Genomic DNA, 18,030 nt, shown 5'->3' with positions numbered 1-18,030 from the left:
CCAGTAGATGTATTTCCCAGCATTGATTCTGAGACATATTAGTTACTCCCCAATTACAGGTCTCTGATTAAATATTTGCACGTTCCGGGTTTATTTATGCTCTTTGGTTTTCCAGCTTCTTATTTGCACAGGAAGGATAATTTTCTTTCTCCTCTATGGTCTGCCCAGTTTTCTACTAGAAGGTTGCATCTTGCAGGTGGATGCAGGGTTCTATGTGCATGGCTGTACCATAGTTGCCTACCCTCCCTCATTCTGCAGGTGACTCCCTGAAATAGTAGCAATCTCCCTCACTCCCTGAAAAGTCCAGCAATCTCCCTGATTGCACCTTACCCCCATTATGAAGCTATTATATTCTTTGGGGGAAAAATAAATCAGAGCTACATACTGTACATTCAAATAGTGTCATTTCCCTGCATTGGTTATAAGGCACAATGATCCCTATGGCCACTTACAGCAGTGACATGCGGTGGGGTGAGGCAGAGCCTTTCCTGTCATACTAACGTTTGTACCAGAGTTTTGACTGCGTAAAGTATATGAAAAATACAAAAATATGTTAGAAATATTTTCTTTGCATTATTCTAATGATTTTTATAACCCAAACTCTGGAGTAAAAAGTCTATGGCAGGTGAGGCAGTGCCTCAACTGTGTATCTTTTCCACACATCTCTGATCAAAACTCACCAAATTTCCAGGAGTGTATACTGCTGCACCTGTGTATAATGCCCAGATGTATATACTGCTGCACCTGTGTATAATGTCCAGCTGTACGCTTTAGCTCATATATTGCACGTAAATTTGGCTCTGGTGCTAGTCAGTGCCTCCTGAGCTATTTAGCTCACCGCACGTCCCTGACTTACAGTATATTGAACCTCTTGTAAAACAATACACAAACAAATCCTGCAAAATATCAATGTCTTTTCTTCAACAAATAGTGCATGCGGTACACTTGTACTGAGAGCAATAAGATTCTGTGGGGCCCTGGACTCTGAGAAATCCTGAGAGTCCAGTTCATGTTCCCCATTTGCCAATACTGTATTCATCAGGGCTCAGGCAAAAAGAGAGGGAGTCTGGTGGATGGTGCAATAATGTTTTATTTGTACCAGTGAAGCGCAGTGACATCATGATGTTGAGGAGCAGCATCCCCAGCAGACAGCAGGAGAAAGAGTGGGCAGGGCTGGGCTGGAGAGACCGGGGTATGGTGGAGGTTGGATGGACTGGAGATGAAGTGACACAGGAGGATGGAGACGAAAATACAGGGCTGGGGAGACACAGGGAGATTTGCTGGTGAGACATAGAATGATCAGACTGAGAGACGGGGAAGGTAATGATGCTGAAAATCTCAGGGGGCGGTGATGTTGAGAGACAAGGGGGTGAGACTGAGAGACACAGGGAGGATGAATCTTCAAGGAATTGGGAGGGGTGAGGCTGAGAGACCCACAGAGGGGTGATGCTGAGAAGCACAGGAGGAGGGGGTATGACTGAGACACAGGATGGTGAATAAATGTACCAAGCTAATTATCTCCCTCTGATTGCAGGCACCTGGGAGCTTCGGGTGGACCTTCAAGACTTTGAGGCTAAAAACTCTTTTGCTAAATACAAATCTTTTAAAATTATGGGAGAATCTGAGAAATACAAATTGATACTCGGAGACTTTGTGTCTGGTACTGCAGGTGAGGAGCGGCAGTGTTATATATAGGAATGTCAGATATATATATATATATATATATATATATATATATATATAGGAATGGCTGTGTTATATATAGGAACGGCAGTGTTATATATAGGTACTACAGTGTTATATACGGGGACAGCAGTGTTATATATAGGAACGGCAGTGTTATATATAGGTACTACAGTGTTACATAAAGGAATGACTGTGTTAGATAAGGAATGAAAGTGTTATATAAAGGAATAGATTTGATTGGCAGAGCACATTGTGGTGTGTAACACATGAGTAGATTTGGTTGGATCCCATGGTGGAGAGAAACACATGAGTAGATCTGATTGGTTCCTGTGGTGTGTAATACCCTTTTCACACTGCTTTTAATATTCTGGGTTATTGCACGTGAATACACAGCCACCCAGGATATTGGGGGTCATTCTGACCCGTTCGCACGCAGGGGTTCTTCACTGCGGTGTGAATGGGTCTGGAATGCGCATTGCGCACGCATGGCGTTGCATGGTGACAGAGGTCGCCGGGCAGAGAAGAAAGTGGTCGGAGTGGCGACCACAAAGAAGGTGGACAGCAAGAGGGCGTTCTGGAGCATCAACCTACCGTTTGCTGCCATTTTTGAGGAGTGGTAAGCAAAACTCAAGCGTGTCCAGTCAAACAGAGGGCAGAGGACTGATGTCAAAGTCGGGCCCACCATAGCTGGATCCATCGCACAGGGTAAGTAGGTCTAGGGCTACTCTAGTTTTTTTTTTTTTTTTAAATAAAGTATTTTTATTTCGAAGGAGAGTAGTTTGCACACAGAAAATGCATAACAGGACCATAACATACACATTATGACATGTCATCATCGGGGAACAGCATTCTCTTTCGGCTTATTATCAAACTATGTCATATGCTCAGAGGCGCATAGAAATGTACAGTTATTTATACCATTATCTTGCATAATCCGTACACTCTAGTATTCAAGAAATCTCATTATACTTTGTTTTGTTTTTTCTCCCCCAAATATAACACTTACGGACAACCCGTCCGAGTAAAAACCCCTTAAAGAAGAAAAAGTCAAACACAGAAAACCCAAAAAGAAACAAAGAGACAAAGAAAATAGGGGGAAGAGGACGCATTGGGGGAAACTAGCACTCTAAATCTTACCCTGTCCAGCTGGGCACAGAGCCACTCTCTCATTCACAACCCATTGGGTGAGAGAGAAGCCTATAGCCCTAGAAAGATCATAACTTGGCAAATCCAGGACCTATTAGTAACCCTATCGCCATTAAGTTGTAGGTTCTGGGACGGAGTATATGGATTCCAGCCATGGAGACCAAATTCTTTCAAATTTAGCGGAGGCATTATGTTTCATATAAATGTATCGTTCCTTAAAAACAGTGTCCTTTATTAGTGCCTTAAGAGCGGGTAGTGTAGGGCCCTTAGGGGCCATCCATAGCCTCGCAATGCTCACCTTCGCCATAGCACATATGTTGCGAGCATAGAGGCCCTCTGGACTAGACACCAGATCAGAGCCTCCCATTCCCAGGATGCAGAATTGCGGAGTAAACATGGCCTCGTCCACCCCCGTGCTCCCCAGAATCGACCCGACCCCGTCCAGAAAGCCCGCAACATTGGACAATCCCAAATGAGGTGCCAAAAAGTACCTGCAGTCATCCCACACTTAGGGCAGTCACCCACATGGCCCGTCCCGAGTCTAGCCAGTCTGGCCAGGGTCATATATATTCTATGCAAAAGGAAAAATTGTATTTGTTGATACCTGATGGATTTGGTAACCGTGCTCGGAGTTTCCAAAGCAAGGGCCCAGTTCTCTTCATCTATGGGGCCCAGATCCTCCTCCCATTTGACACAAAGACGTGTTGTCAAAGTCAGAAAAATATCATGATGCACACTGCCATATTTGCACCTCATACATGTCCGCGCTGCGCATGCGTGCGCTCTCCCGTGCGTACGCATACCCGCTGTTACGTGCACCCGCAGGCGCACGGTATGCGCATTTACGGTAGAGTTTATGTGCGCCTAGCATGCGACTCAATCGTTACATATTTTTACCATATAATGTATTTTGTAGATTATGGTCCCTTTGATAGAATCTGAAAGTTTTTAGTTAATGTAGCATGTTCATAGACAAAGAGATCCCTCTTTGTTTGATACGAAGTGTCAGACATGGGTTATACAGTGGTGTTTAGTATCCATCGGAAGAGTATTTAATTAGCAATATTCCGGTGTTGGTTTGAAGCGGATTAATCGCTCGTGCGAATAGTTATGGACATAAGAAGTTTATGTACTTTTTACTATTATTTGCACTCACTTATCCATGCGGCGGGAAACCTAGTTTCCCACCCACCTGAGCAGTTGGAAATAGTCACAGCCCACCTGTATGAATCAACCTATGACCTTTTGTTATAATGCGAAGACGAATTCCTGTGTCCAATGAACAATGAGATTGTAGGGACCATTGTATTGTATTGTGTGTGGGGCATAAATAGACAAGCCGATCTGATCCAGCTCACTCTCTTCAACGGTTCTCATCACTGATAATCGGGAGCTGGATATTCAGAAAGGCGCATGCGATTGTTCCCTTTGTGCGTAAGTTTTCTCCGCAATCATATTGTCTTTATTGTTATTGTGAGCCATATCTCTCTCTCTCTCTTCTCCCCTTTTCTCTCTCTTTTCCTCGTAAAGTGTTATTGTACTGTTATGGTATTTTAAGTGTAGTTATCTGGTTAGTTAGTCTATGTTATATTGGTAGTGTATGACTTGTATTGTATTATTCTTTTGCAAATAGAACGTTCATATAAGGTGTTAGAACCAAAGATCGGTATCTGTGTATTTCTTATATTTCTAAGTATTCTAAGAGCGTCGGAGACGCTCGAACAGCTTTTAAGTTAATAAGGTTACACTGTGTTGCATTTACACTCTATCACTACACCAAGGTTTACTGCATAATACATTGTTTTATGGTATAGTTATAAAGGTTTAACATTGTGAGCGTCTGCGCCACTGGTGATCTCCTCGTGGTCCCGAGCGTCCGTTACGCTAATAGCTAACCATTACGTTAGTCGGCAGCCAATAGCGTGCCTGCCTGTGATCTCTTGGCCGTGAGCGAACGTGACGCTTGAGCGTCTCGACCACGGCTAAGCGATTGTTACGCAACGTGCGTACCCTTACGGTATTCCATACGCCAATAGCGTACTGTGTTCTTTGACCTCTTAAAGGGTTTTAAGCAAGATAAATATTTAGCTTTATCAATTGGCGGCTCGTCCGTCCTTCACATATCTGTACTAGGTAATTTCAGCAGACATTATCCATCAGCAAAGGGCGGGAGATCATATTCCTCGTAGTGCTGCCTTGATAAGCGTCTGCTTCGCTTAGTAAAGGGTGCTGAGGGAATCCGGAACCGGAGGTAAGAACAACACGCTAGTGTCTTTTAAAACTGTTTATTTCTGTCTTGCGTACGCACGCACGCATATATCTGCATTTCATTCGTGTATTTTCATATCACTCTCCTGTTTGCCATTTTATAATTGATAAACGTGCTAAGAGAGATTTGTCGCTATTTAATAGTTAAAGAGTAAAAGTAATACATTAAGGGGTAAATTGTAAAGCACGCACACAGCTCTGCCTAAAGAGACAAGGAGAGATCTGTGTGGTGCTCGGTAGATGATCGAGGATCACCTACATTGATAAACGTGTTAATTGTGTTACGGTAGATTTCTGCCTTGCGTACACGTGTCTCTAACAAAAGACTGAGACTCGCGTACGCAACCCAAAGGCCGACGCACGCAGCGTATATTACGCAACGGAGCGTCCGGGTACGCCCACGTAACTCAAATCACACGATAGTGTTATTTTAACAGGCGAAAAGGTGGCAACGCGATAAATAGCGCAAGTCGATTTTAGTGTCCGAAATTTAAGCTAATAGATCCTTCTCCAAGTTACAACTCATCTGGTCTAAAGGAAAGAAATTTCTGCGCAGAAATAGAAATAGAAACAAAAGTAAAGTGTACATGTGGTGAGCGAGTGTTTGCATATATAAGTTCTACAATTTTTGAGGTTGAACCACAAGAAGTCGAGTTCTCGTGAGGTACATACATGTAAGTGACGTGCATGGTGGCTAGGGAGGCATCCCTTGTTAAACATAAAATTTGAGCATTAGAGTATAGCAGACCAGGAGGTCATACTGTAGTACAGACCAGGAGGTCCAGAACAGACCAGGAGGTCCAGGTACAGCAGACAAGGAAGTCCGCTATAAATAGAAAAAAAGAGCACAACCCAGGGGGTTGGTGCAGAACCCATATAGGCCAGTAAAGCTCATGCTGAAGGAATTCGCAGCCGCAATTTTCGATTCCGTTGGTCGCTCCGTACATAAGATTAGTTGCTTATGTGCTGAACGATTGTACCGCACGTAAGTGTGTGCATTAGTTAGTAATCTGACCTAGTGCCATTTGTGTACGAAAGGGGTCATAAACGCTATTTGTACATTCTAACGTGATTTGTGTAATTTTTTTATTTTAAGGGAAGTTCGCTGGTCACTAAGGAACTATCCAGCAACCAATAGTTACTGGAAAGAGTAAGTGCTCTGCGGATCACCCTCACATGTTCCAGTAAATAGAGGTTCAGGTCGCAGGGGCCCTGGGTCGAGTACGCCAGCGCTAGAGCAGTGTGTAGGTCGTATTGGTCGGCGTGGGCGAGTGAGTGGGGTACTCGGTAAACCGCCACCGTTGGCCTATCTTGAACATTTTGGTTTTTGTAAGGGTTCGCTGAAGACCCTGATTGAAGGTCAGAGGTAGTGAAAGCAACACCTGCAAGTTATGGGGGCCAGTTGTTCGGGTAGGGGACGATCAACCTCGGTTCGGGTTGATTCAGTAAACCGACCAATCGGGTCGGCAAGGTATGTAATGTGTGAAAAATACGGTTCACACACAGAGGTTTTATGTGATGAATGGGAGAGAATGACTGTACATGACGGGGAGAAGTTCCCAAGAGTAGGCAGCTTTAGCCCAGATGTGTTACTAAATCTAAGGAGGAGGATATGTCTCATTAAATCAACAAAGAGACGGATCAAACATTATGATTATTTGCAGTTATGGGAACAGGAGGGTGAAATACAGAGAGGATTGGCTCAGGCGGCGGGATCTAACCCTATCAGGAAACTGATAGCCACGGCACCGCCGCCACCATATATATCAGGAGAGAAGTTGGTTGCGGAGAATGACGCACTAGGGTGTAACAAACAAACACTTAGCAACTGTATAAATGTTAAAGATAATGTTAATAAGTTAACTAATGCAAATATTAACCCGTGCAAGTTGTACCCTGTTTTAAACTTTCCCCAGGAGTGTGATCAAGAGGACGAATCATCAACAATATCGCCGCTCTCTCTAGCAGCCACCATATCAGAAACAACAGTAGGCACGGCCCAACCCTTAAGATTAGTATCAAAGGCCCCTAGCGGAGGGACAGGTGAGGTCGTATCAACGGGTAAGTACGGCACCATACACTATGCTGAAACCATTTCACCACAGGCTGTAGAATCTACTCAGAATGATGTTATTAGGCTTAATCCCGTTAGGGTAATAGCAGTGCCAAATGGGAAAACTGACACTACAGGAGTCACTCCTGTTAGGAACATTGCCATGTACAGCCCGTTTTCCCGAATGGAATTAAGAACCATAGTGTCTGAATTCCCTGATCCTAGAAAAGATCTAGTTGCTAGCCAGAAATACATCAGAGACCTAGGGAACACTGTAGAGCCCAATAACAAAGACTGGCAGATATTGCTGAGGGCATGTTTACCCTCCAATGTCGACTCAGCTCAATTTTTAGCTGACTGTGGATTGGATCAGGATGTACCCCTTACAGATGTGTACAACCAAGACAATGTAAAAAGAATAAATTTACAGTTAAAAGAGTATTTTCCAGCTGTAGTTAAATGGAACAAAATTTTCTCCATTAAACAAAAGGAGTCAGAAACAGCTGCAGAGTATTTTCACAGGGCATTACTAGATATGGCTAAATACACAGGCATAGAGGACATTAAAACAAACATAAATCATAGAGAAGTAGCAGTATCTGTGCTAATGGATGGTTTAAAAGAAGCATTAAAGACAAGGGTACAGACCACGCAACCATGTTGGCGAGGTCTGTCGGTGGCTACTTTGAGAGAGGCAGCTATTGATCATGATCGGAATATCACCAGACACAGGGAATTACAAGGTGATAAGTTAATGGCCGTAAGTATACAGGCCCTGACCACAAGGCAGCCTTTGTATAAATCACCAAACCCTGCGGGTAAGTCAAATGTGGTAACCTGTTATTCCTGTCATAGAGAGGGACACTTTGCACGAGACTGTAGATCAAGAAACACACAAAAGTCTTATCAACCCCCTAGACAACGACACGACACACGACATTGGGACCAGGGTCCGCAGAAACGGAGTTATGAGCCACATGCAGGGGAAACAAAAAGATACCCCCCGAACAGAGACTGGCAAGCCTCTGGTAGTTCCCAGTTAACTCCCTCTCAAGTAGTTGCTGCCAGCGGGATTCAGGTAGGTCACCATACCAAATAGGGGTGTGGCCACACCTGTAATCTGCAGCCAGTAAAATTGATTGCAAGTCTTGGAAGTAAACCCGAAATTGCAATTAATGTAGCTGGTAAATCATTAAACTTTCTTGTAGATACGGGGGTGGCCAAATCAGTGATAAATTCGACAGTGGGCCTGAGAACCACTGGTAAGAAAATTCCAGCCATGGGAGTAACGGGAGTAGTCCAGCACTACCCTGTTAGCAAACCAGCCGAGATTACAATAGGGCCTTTACATACCAAGCATTCCTTTTTGCTGGCTGCATCGGCACCAACTAATCTCCTGGGAAGAGATCTATTGTGTAAAATGGGGTGCGTCATTTATTGTACTCCTGAAGGTGTATTCTTAGACATACCTGAGAATAACGCTCAGGAAGTACGAGACATGTTAGACTCCCCATCAAAATTAATGTCACATAATGTTATGACAAATAGGACTCCACCCCAAGTAGAAGAGATGACATCCCAGATACCAGAGTCACTTTGGACTAAAGATGGACAAGACACTGGATTAATGGCAAACGTAGCTCCGGTAGTTGTACAAGTAAAAGATGGTAGGATAGCTCCAAAAATCCCACAATACCCTCTGATGCCAGAGGTGGAGTTAGGAGTGTATCCCGTAATAGAGCGCTTGCTACAACAGGGCATTTTGGTAAGAACATCCAGCACTGCCAATAGTCCCATCTTCCCTGTGAAAAAGAGTGGGGGGAGGGGTTACCGGCTAGTGCAGGATCTAAGGGGGATTAACAAAATAGTTGAGTCAGTTCCCCGTAGTGCCAAATCCAGCTGTCATCCTTATGCAAATCCCTCCCACTGCGAAATTTTTCACTGTTATTGACCTCTGCTCCGCTGTCTTCTCTGTACCTCTGCACCCTGACAGCCAATATTTGTTTGCATTTACATACAGAGGAGTCCAATACACATGGACTCGATTACCACAAGGTTTCATAGACAGTCCAAGTATATTTTCCCGGGCTTTGCATGATTGTTTACAGTCTTTCCAACCAGAGAGTGGATCAATATTGATACAGTACGTGGATGATTTACTACTGTGTTCAGAATCATTGGAAGCGTCCCTGAAGGATACGAAACAGCTCCTGTTTCATCTTTCAGACACAGGACACAAGGTTTCCAAAGACAAGTTGCAATTAAGCCAAACTAAAGTAAAATATTTGGGACACTGTCTAACACAAGGACTGAGACACCTGACCGCTGATAGAATTCAAGCAATTAGAGACATGACTCTGCCACAAACCCAGCAACAGATCAGAACGTTTTTAGGAATGTGTGGGTATTGCCGTAACTGGATCCCAGGGTTTTCCATTCTAGCGTTACCTTTGCAAGAGATGGTCTCCTCAAACAAACCTGATCGGATTTCGCATACAGACGAGTCCGAGATGGCATTTGAGAGACTTAAACAGTGCCTAACGCAGGCGCCAGCATTAGGTATGCCAGACTATGGGAAACCCTTTGAGCTATACGGAACAGAAAGTGCTGGTTGCGCTGCAGGCGTCCTAACCCAAAAGCACGGTGATGCCAGCAGGCTGGTAGCATACTACAGCGCTCAGCTAGATACGGTAGCGCGATCCCTCCCCACATGCTTGCGAAGCGTTGCTGCGATAGCATTGCTAGTAACGAAAAGCAAAGATGTAGTGCTAGGTCACAACCTCACAATTCATACACCACATGCAGTGTCAGCCTTGCTAAATTCTGCCCAAACCAGACACGTCTCATCAGCGCGGTTTACAAGATGGGAATTGGCACTAATGGCCCCCGTAAACATCACCATAAGGAGATGCAGTGCATTAAATCCTGCAACATATCTCCCAGGTGTGCCTGCACAGGCACAAAGGGTGGAGAATGAGAGTGGTGGGGAAGGAGGATTTAATACAAAAGATGACATGCATGATTGTATGGAATATTTGACCCAAAATTTCACGGCAAGGCCTGACATCAGTGACAACCCACTGGAAGATGTAGATCTTACTTTCTACACTGACGGTAGTTGTCACAGACAGTCGGACTCGGGAGACTTGTGTACTGGATATGCAGTCGTAGACGACCAAGGCACCATAGAAGCAGAACCGCTAGGCCCACCTCACTCAGCCCAGGTTGCTGAACTGGTTGCCCTAACCAGAGCATGTGAATTGGCTAAGGGCAAGTCAGCCAATATCTACACCGATTCTAGATACGCCTTCGGGGTAGTCCATGATTTCGGAGCCCTATGGCGCCTCAGAAATTTCATGACGGCAGCTGGTACACCGGTAGCGCATGCAGCTCACATCAAAAGGCTTCTAACAGCGATACAGGAACCCGACAGAGTGGCTGTTATCAAGTGTAAAGCACACACATATAGCCAGGACCCAGTATCACTTGGTAACAGCCGAGCAGATGAAGCTGCTAAGTTAGCAGCTGGTACCCCCAGACAGACAGACACCACACAATTGATGGTATTTAATACCATCAACACACAGAAGTTGTGTGAAATGCAAAATTTGTGTTCCACACAGGAAAAGGCAGTCTGGAAGGCAAAAGGATATGGCCAGGAGTCCTCAGGACTCTGACGGATGGACAAGGTAAACCAGGGGCCCCCAGAGCATATCTTCCATGTTTAGCTGAGGCAGCACACGGGCTGACTCATCTGGGCAAGGAGGGAATGTGTAAGTTGGTAAGAGCATATTGGTGCGCCCCAGGATTTTCATCTCATGCAGGTAAGAGAGCAATGTCATGCCTTACCTGTTTGAGGAAGAATATCGGAAAGGCAATACCAACAGAACCATCTCATATCCCACCTACAGGCGGCCCTTTTCAGGTAATACAGATTGACTTTATACAACTACCCCCTTGTCGAAATTTGAAATATGTACTTGTTTGTATAGATGTATTCTCAAATTGGGTCGAAGCATTTCCTGCGGCCACAAATACCGCTATGTTTACTGCTAAGAAAATTGTGCAGGAATTTGTATGTAGATACGGTATCCCTAGTATAATTGAAAGTGATAGGGGTACCCATTTTACAGGTGATGTCTTTCAAGGAATGTGTAAGTTGATGGGAATTGATAGTAAGCTGCACACTCCATACCGCCCCCAGGCGAGTGCGAAGGTGGAAAGAGTGAACAGCACTATTAAAAATAAACTGAGCAAAGTTATGGCAGAAACAGGATTGACATGGCCAGAAGCTTTACCCATTGTACTATACAGCATCAGAACCACTCCCAGGTCCCCTCTTAATCTGTCCCCCTTTGAAATCTTGTTTGGTCGACAACCGCATGTTATGATTAACCCTCAGGATGATTTGAAGTGTAACAATGAAGTGACTGTAAAGTACCTGGTTAACATGAGTAAACAGCTAAGGAATCAAAATGATAATTTGAAGTTAGTGATTCCTGATTTACCAGATAGTAATTGTCATGACATTGAACCTGGGGATTATGTAATGATACGGAATTTTCTACGCTCAGGTTGCCTTATTGACAGATGGGAAGGACCATACCAAGTCTTATTGACTAGCACTACAGCATTGAAGGTTGCCGAGAGAGAGACTTGGGTTCATTCGTCCCATTGTAAGAAGGTTGCTGATCCAGAGAGGTCCCGTGATAAAGAACAGACGGTAGAGGAAGTTGTATCACTGGAGTGTCTGTTTCAGGAGGACTGAGGCGGCACCTGAGCATTGAAAATCATAAGATCGAAAGCAGTTGTCGATTCCCTGTTCCCTTTTATTGTTTTTCTCCACTTCCCATCCCCTCTCCCTCAATTATTTTTTTCCCCCTTCTCATTCTTCTCCGTTTCCTCCTATAAGATGGACTTGCCCCAAGAGACTGTGATCCGGATTTTCCTGTTGACCATGATGTTGACCAGAGCAGTCTGTTCCGGCGAGAGTACCATGGAGGTCGAGAGAGGTTCTGGAATGGGTTCTGATGACAAAGATGGAGGCGTAGTTTTCCAAGAACAACTTAATCAACAAGTAAAGGCGAGTATCAGAAAACAATCTGATAGCATTGACAATAGAAGGAATTGTGAAGGATTGTTAGCTGAAGAAAACTGTATCTGTAGGCTCTGTGACAATGTAGTTGAGGATGGGTGCATCAAGAAGTGCCAATCCAGTTTTAATATCCACATGGACCGGCATCCATTGAGTGACTATCACTCCTTAGTGGGTAATGTGTTAAATCAGACAGATTGTTGGGTATGCTCTCAAGTACCTCAAGGTCATAGCAAATCAGGGCTAATACCATTTCCTTTAACGGTAGGGGAGGTACTTGAGCTAAAGGGTGGGAGACCGGTGGACAGGAGGTTTAATATCTCCAGTCCTCCTAGTTTGAAGCTCCACCAATATCATGTGGATAGGTCCCTAATATGTTTTAACATTTCCAATCCCCGAAAGCCGGGAAATTGGGAAGTGTCATGGAGTAGCCAAACCATGACCTTTTCATATAGAGCAGATAGAATGCCTACAGATACAGAGCTTATACGCCACATAGCCAGTAGAGAAAAATATTTCCGATACAGGTATACCCTAGGAAATAGGATCATGAGAGTTGGAGAGGTATCACCAGGATACTGTGGACATATCATACAAACAGATACGTGTACTAGACAGATGGGAGAATTAGGGTTAGGAGATTTCACATGGAAGATGTGTAAAATGGTTATGTCCTACTCCGTCCCATATGTTCTCCCCGATAATGCATATTTCATATGCGGGAGGAAGGCGTATAAGTGGCTTGCCCCAAACTCTGAAGGATTGTGTTATATTGGAAAAGTACTGCCTGAGGTAATGACTGTATCACATGCCAAAATGAAAGATATACACCGTGGTGCCCAAGCTCCCTATACTCACACCCATTACGAGCACATCGTTAAAAGGCAACTGACAGAAAGGACAGAGCATCCGGCCTCTGATCTAATCCATGAATCCACCGGGATTCAGGTTCTACTCGCATTAGATTTCACTCGCACCGCCAGAGGAGTGTTGAACTATAGATACATATCTGCGCTTGCAAATTTATTAGACAATATCACAGAAATGTATGATGACACTTTTAGGTATACTGGAAGGGAGCTTCAAGCTTATAAAACAGAACTGGTTCAGCATAGAATGGTTCTTAATTATCTCACGGCAGTGACAGGTGGATATTGGAGTGAAATGTTGCACATATATTACAAATAGTACCGAGGATCCGGTCGAGGTCATAGACCAAAAGATGGACGACATTCTCCAATTAAAGTGGGAATTTCGCAGGAGACACAATCTCACCCTTGCTGCTGTGGGTAATGAGTTGACCGGTTGGGTGTCATGGTTGAACCCGCGAAATTGGTTCTCTGGTTTAGGAGAATGGGCTCAAGGAGTCATAATGGATGTAGGGAAGTTTCTTCTATGTATCTTAGGTGTTGTCATATCGATTGGCTTGATATTTAGATGCGGTCAGGCTTTAACGAAGTGCAAACGTAGTACCAGGGTAATGAGTCTAAGGAGTGAGGAAATTGTAATTCCAATGGATTTGATTTATGACCCAACGGTAGAGACAATGATGTGATGAAAATGCGATTATACGGTCCGTTTCTTTCACCTGTTTCTCCGTTTTCTCCAAGGTAAAAAGACCCACTTGGACGAGGAATTTGATGATCCTGTATACAGACAACAGATGGATTAAAAGAAGAAGTTTTGACAACCTTGTACACAGATAATTGATGAACTATGCCATAGACCCCCAGTTTCCCTAGAAATTTTAAAATTTACGCTAGCCCAACACTTTTTGTAAGTCTATGGACATTGACAAAGCTTTTTGCTCGCACTTTTTGGCAAAAGCCCAAAGAAGACTGCATTCAACAGACACCAGACAAGACTTCAACCGACAAATGTTCATTAACCTGACATAGAATACCACTGCATTTACCATAATTGTGTCTTATCTTCATCTCTACAACCTTCAGGTAAAGCACACACATAGTCGATAGGGAATACAGGCACAGATATCAGCAATCACATATTCCCCCATTCATGTATCATCAATTAAAATGTGCTCCCCCATTTTGTTACAACTAAAAGCCGAAAAGAGCTCGGTAAAGTTTGACAGCCCATCCACAGACCTTTAATATGGGATAAGAAGGAATTCAAATGTATACTTTGCAATACCTTGAAGCTTGATTTACAACACGTACGGCACGATGATACATGACCCCCCAAACATGGATTCATACACACATGCTTCTGCTATCTCACTAGGTCATACCCTTTTCACACCTTCTTCTCTCCTCTCTTACCCAACCATGGAAATGTATTTACACATGACATATATTTTTCTCTTTTTGAAATGTTTTAGGAAGTGGCAGTTATTGGTGACTGCCAAAGGGTGGACTGTCAAAGTCAGAAAAATATCATGATGCACACTGCCATATTTGCACCTCATACATGTCCGCGCTGCGCATGCGTGCGCTCTCCCGTGCGTACGCATACCCGCTGTTACGTGCACCCGCAGGCGCACGGTATGCGCATTTACGGTAGAGTTTATGTGCGCCTAGCGTGCGACTCAATCGTTACATATTTTTACCATATAATGTATTTTGTAGATTATGGTCCCTTTGATAGAATCTGAAAGTTTAGTTAATGTAGCATGTTCATAGACAAAGAGATCCCTCTTTGTTTGATACGAAGGGTCAGACATGGGTTATACAGTGGTGTTTAGTATCCATCGGAAGAGTATTTAATTAGCAATATTCCGGTGATGGTTTGAAGCGGATTAATCGCTCGTGCGAATAGTTATGGACATAAGAAGTTTATGTACTTTTTACTATTATTTGCACTCACTTATCCATGCGGCGGGAAACCTAGTTTCCCACCCACCTGAGCAGTTGGAAATAGTCACAGCCCACCTGTATGAATCAACCTATGACCTTTTGTTATAATGCGAAGACGAATTCCTGTGTCCAATGAACAATGAGATTGTAGGGACCATTGTATTGTATTGTGTGTGGGGCATAAATAGACAAGCCGATCTGATCCAGCTCACTCTCTTCAACGGTTCTCATCACTGATAATCGGGAGCTGGATATTCAGAAAGGCGCATGCGATTGTTCCCTTTGTGCGTAAGTTTTCTCCGCAATCATATTGTCTTTATTGTTATTGTGAGCCATATCTCTCTCTCTCTCTCTTCTCCCCTTTTCTCTCTCTTTTCCTCGTAAAGTGTTATTGTACTGTTATGGTATTTTAAGTGTAGTTATCTGGTTAGTTAGTCTATGTTATATTGGTAGTGTATGACTTGTATTGTATTATTCTTTTGCAAATAGAACGTTCATATAAGGTGTTAGAACCAAAGATCGGTATCTGTGTATTTCTTATATTTCTAAGTATTCTAAGAGCGTCGGAGACGCTCGAACAGCTTTTAAGTTAATAAGGTTACACTGTGTTACATTTACACCCTATCACTACACCAAGGTTTACTGCATAATACACTGTTTTATGGTATAGTTATAAAGGTTTAACATTGTGAGCGTCTGCGCCGCTGGTGATCTCCTCGTGGTCCCGAGCGTCCGTTACGCTAATAGCTAACCATTACGTTAGTCGGCAGCCAATAGCGTGCCTGCCTGTGATCTCTTGGCCGTGAGCGAACGTGACGCTTGAGCGTCTCGACCACGGCTAAGCGATTGTTACGCAACGTGTGTACCTTTACGGTATTCCATACGCCAATAGCGTACTGTGTTCTTTGACCTCTTAAAGGGTTTTAAGCAAGATAAATATTTAGCTTTATCAATGTAAAAGGGTCTGTATGGAGTTTGGCGAGTAGATAACCATAAGCATGGGAAATCATCTTAACTCGACCCAGCATACTTACAAAGGTCTTAATGGGAAATGGTATAATCTTAGGGGGAGGAATTGGCGAATTGGGACTGTAAGGCATGTCTGAGTTGGAGGTATCTAAAAAAAATAGGAGTTAGGTAAATTAAACTCATCTTTTAGTTGTTGGAAGGATTTAAGTGTATTATCCGTATAGAGGTGATTTATGGAAACCACTGATTTAGGGGCCCAAACCTCCCTCCCCTCGAGCGCATACAGTTCAGGGAGCCATTTAGAGTACCAGAGGGGGGAGTGTCCGGGTCCAATCCATCAAATTTCAAAAGAATTTTTAGTGCCTGCCACACCTTCATGGCTTGGTATATTAGAGGAGGAAGGAACGGGGCCAAGCTCCCACTCAGAAACACCTGCAGGGGAGACAAGTCGGGGAAGTAGCATTGGATAAATACCCAGTTTAGAGAAGTGACGCCAGTATCCTGCACCCATGCACTAATATGTGTCAGCTGAGTGGCATAGTAGTACATCTGAAAGTTTGGCAAGGCCAGACCTCCGTCGCTGCGCAGCCTGGTGAGAGTGTTCAGCTGTATTCTGGGACGTTTATTAGCCCATATTAAAGAAGACAGGACACTATTCAATTTTCTAAAGAAGGATGGATGAATATATACAGGCGATTGAGAACCACATATAGAATCTTAGGTAGTATTATCATTTTTACGAGGCTGACCCTGCCAGATACAGTCAATGGAAGCTTACACCAAGTCTTAGATTTACGAGCAACCTGTTGCATGATCGGATCAAGGTTCAAAGGTGTAAAGTCAGAGGGGTCATTGGTTACCTGAATCCCAAGATATTTAAATTTCGCCGTCCAACATAGCGACAGGGAGATTTTAGGAACAGCAGGGGGGGGGGGGGGGGGGCAATCACAGGCATAATGGAGGACTTAGACCAGTTAATGTGAAGGCCTGAATATACACCGAACTCCTCAATCAGTTGCAACAATGTAGGCATAGACCTGGTGTAATCCTGCAGAAACAATAGCATGTCGTCAGCGTAAAGGGCAATCCTATCCTCTCGAGGGCCGGTATGACTGCCACTATACCCGGGTGGGACCTTATTAGACAGGCCAAGGGCTCGATGGCCAGGGCAAACAGGGTTGGGGACAGAGGGCATCCCTGTCTAGTCCCGCGATACAGGCGGAACGAGGGAGAGATATAGCCATTCACTGAGATCTTGGCGGTCGGGTGCTGATAAAGTAGTTTAATCCATCTTATAATATTAGGCCCGAATCCCATACATGTCATGACTTCCCATAGATAGGACCACTCAATACTGTCCAATGCCTTGGCGGCATCCAGCGAGACCACTACCGAGTCAGTGGGGAAGTCATGTGGGATTTGTAAAATGGTATATAATCTACGTAGGTTAATAGAGGTGGACATCCCTGGCATAAAGCCGGTCTGGTCGGAGTGGATAATGGAAGTAATTACGGTGTTGAGTCGAACTGCTAAAATCTTTGCCAGGATCTTAGCGTCAGTGGGAATCAATGATATCGGTCTATAGGATTCTGGGGATCTAGGGTCCTTTCCGGGCTTCGGGATCACTATAATAATCGCCTCCGCCATAGAGGGGGGAAGTTAACAAAAATATCAGAATACAGGGCGTGAAGCCTAGGACCAAAGAAATCAATGTGGGTCTTGTATACCTCTGAGGGGATGCCGTCATAGCCCGGTGCCTTGCCGCTGGGAGACAAGCCAATAGCCGCCGTTACCTCTTCCAGAGTCAAGGGTGCCTCCAACACCTCAGAGGTCTCTGGGGAGAGTGTGGGTAGGGTAATATTACTTAAGTAAGCGGAGAGGTCTGATGCCGAGTCTACCAGTTGTGAGCTGTAGACCTCAGCATAGTAAGAGCGGAATAGCTGCGCAATGTCCGGCGTGGTGTTTACAAGGGAGCCATCGCTTGGTCATGTGGGCAA

At 44.2% G+C, this 18,030-nt stretch overlaps 1 protein-coding gene across 1 annotated transcript in view; it reads left to right on the top strand.

The window, feature by feature from the left end:
• The window catches only part of LOC134948047 (ficolin-1-like), a 170,574-nt gene that overhangs the window by 143,718 nt on the left and 8,826 nt on the right, over positions 1-18,030 (top strand). Inside the window, exon 5 of the mRNA XM_063935804.1 lies at positions 1,535-1,669. Coding sequence (XP_063791874.1) covers positions 1,535-1,669 — 135 coding nt within the window. The remainder of the gene's footprint in view (positions 1-1,534; positions 1,670-18,030) is intronic.

The sequence above is a fragment of the Pseudophryne corroboree genome, chromosome 8 (genome assembly GCF_028390025.1).
Source record: "Pseudophryne corroboree isolate aPseCor3 chromosome 8, aPseCor3.hap2, whole genome shotgun sequence".
Classification (NCBI taxonomy): domain Eukaryota; kingdom Metazoa; phylum Chordata; class Amphibia; order Anura; family Myobatrachidae; genus Pseudophryne; species Pseudophryne corroboree.
Note: the sequence above shows the minus strand (reverse complement) of the source record. Positions and strands in the feature narration are given on the sequence as shown.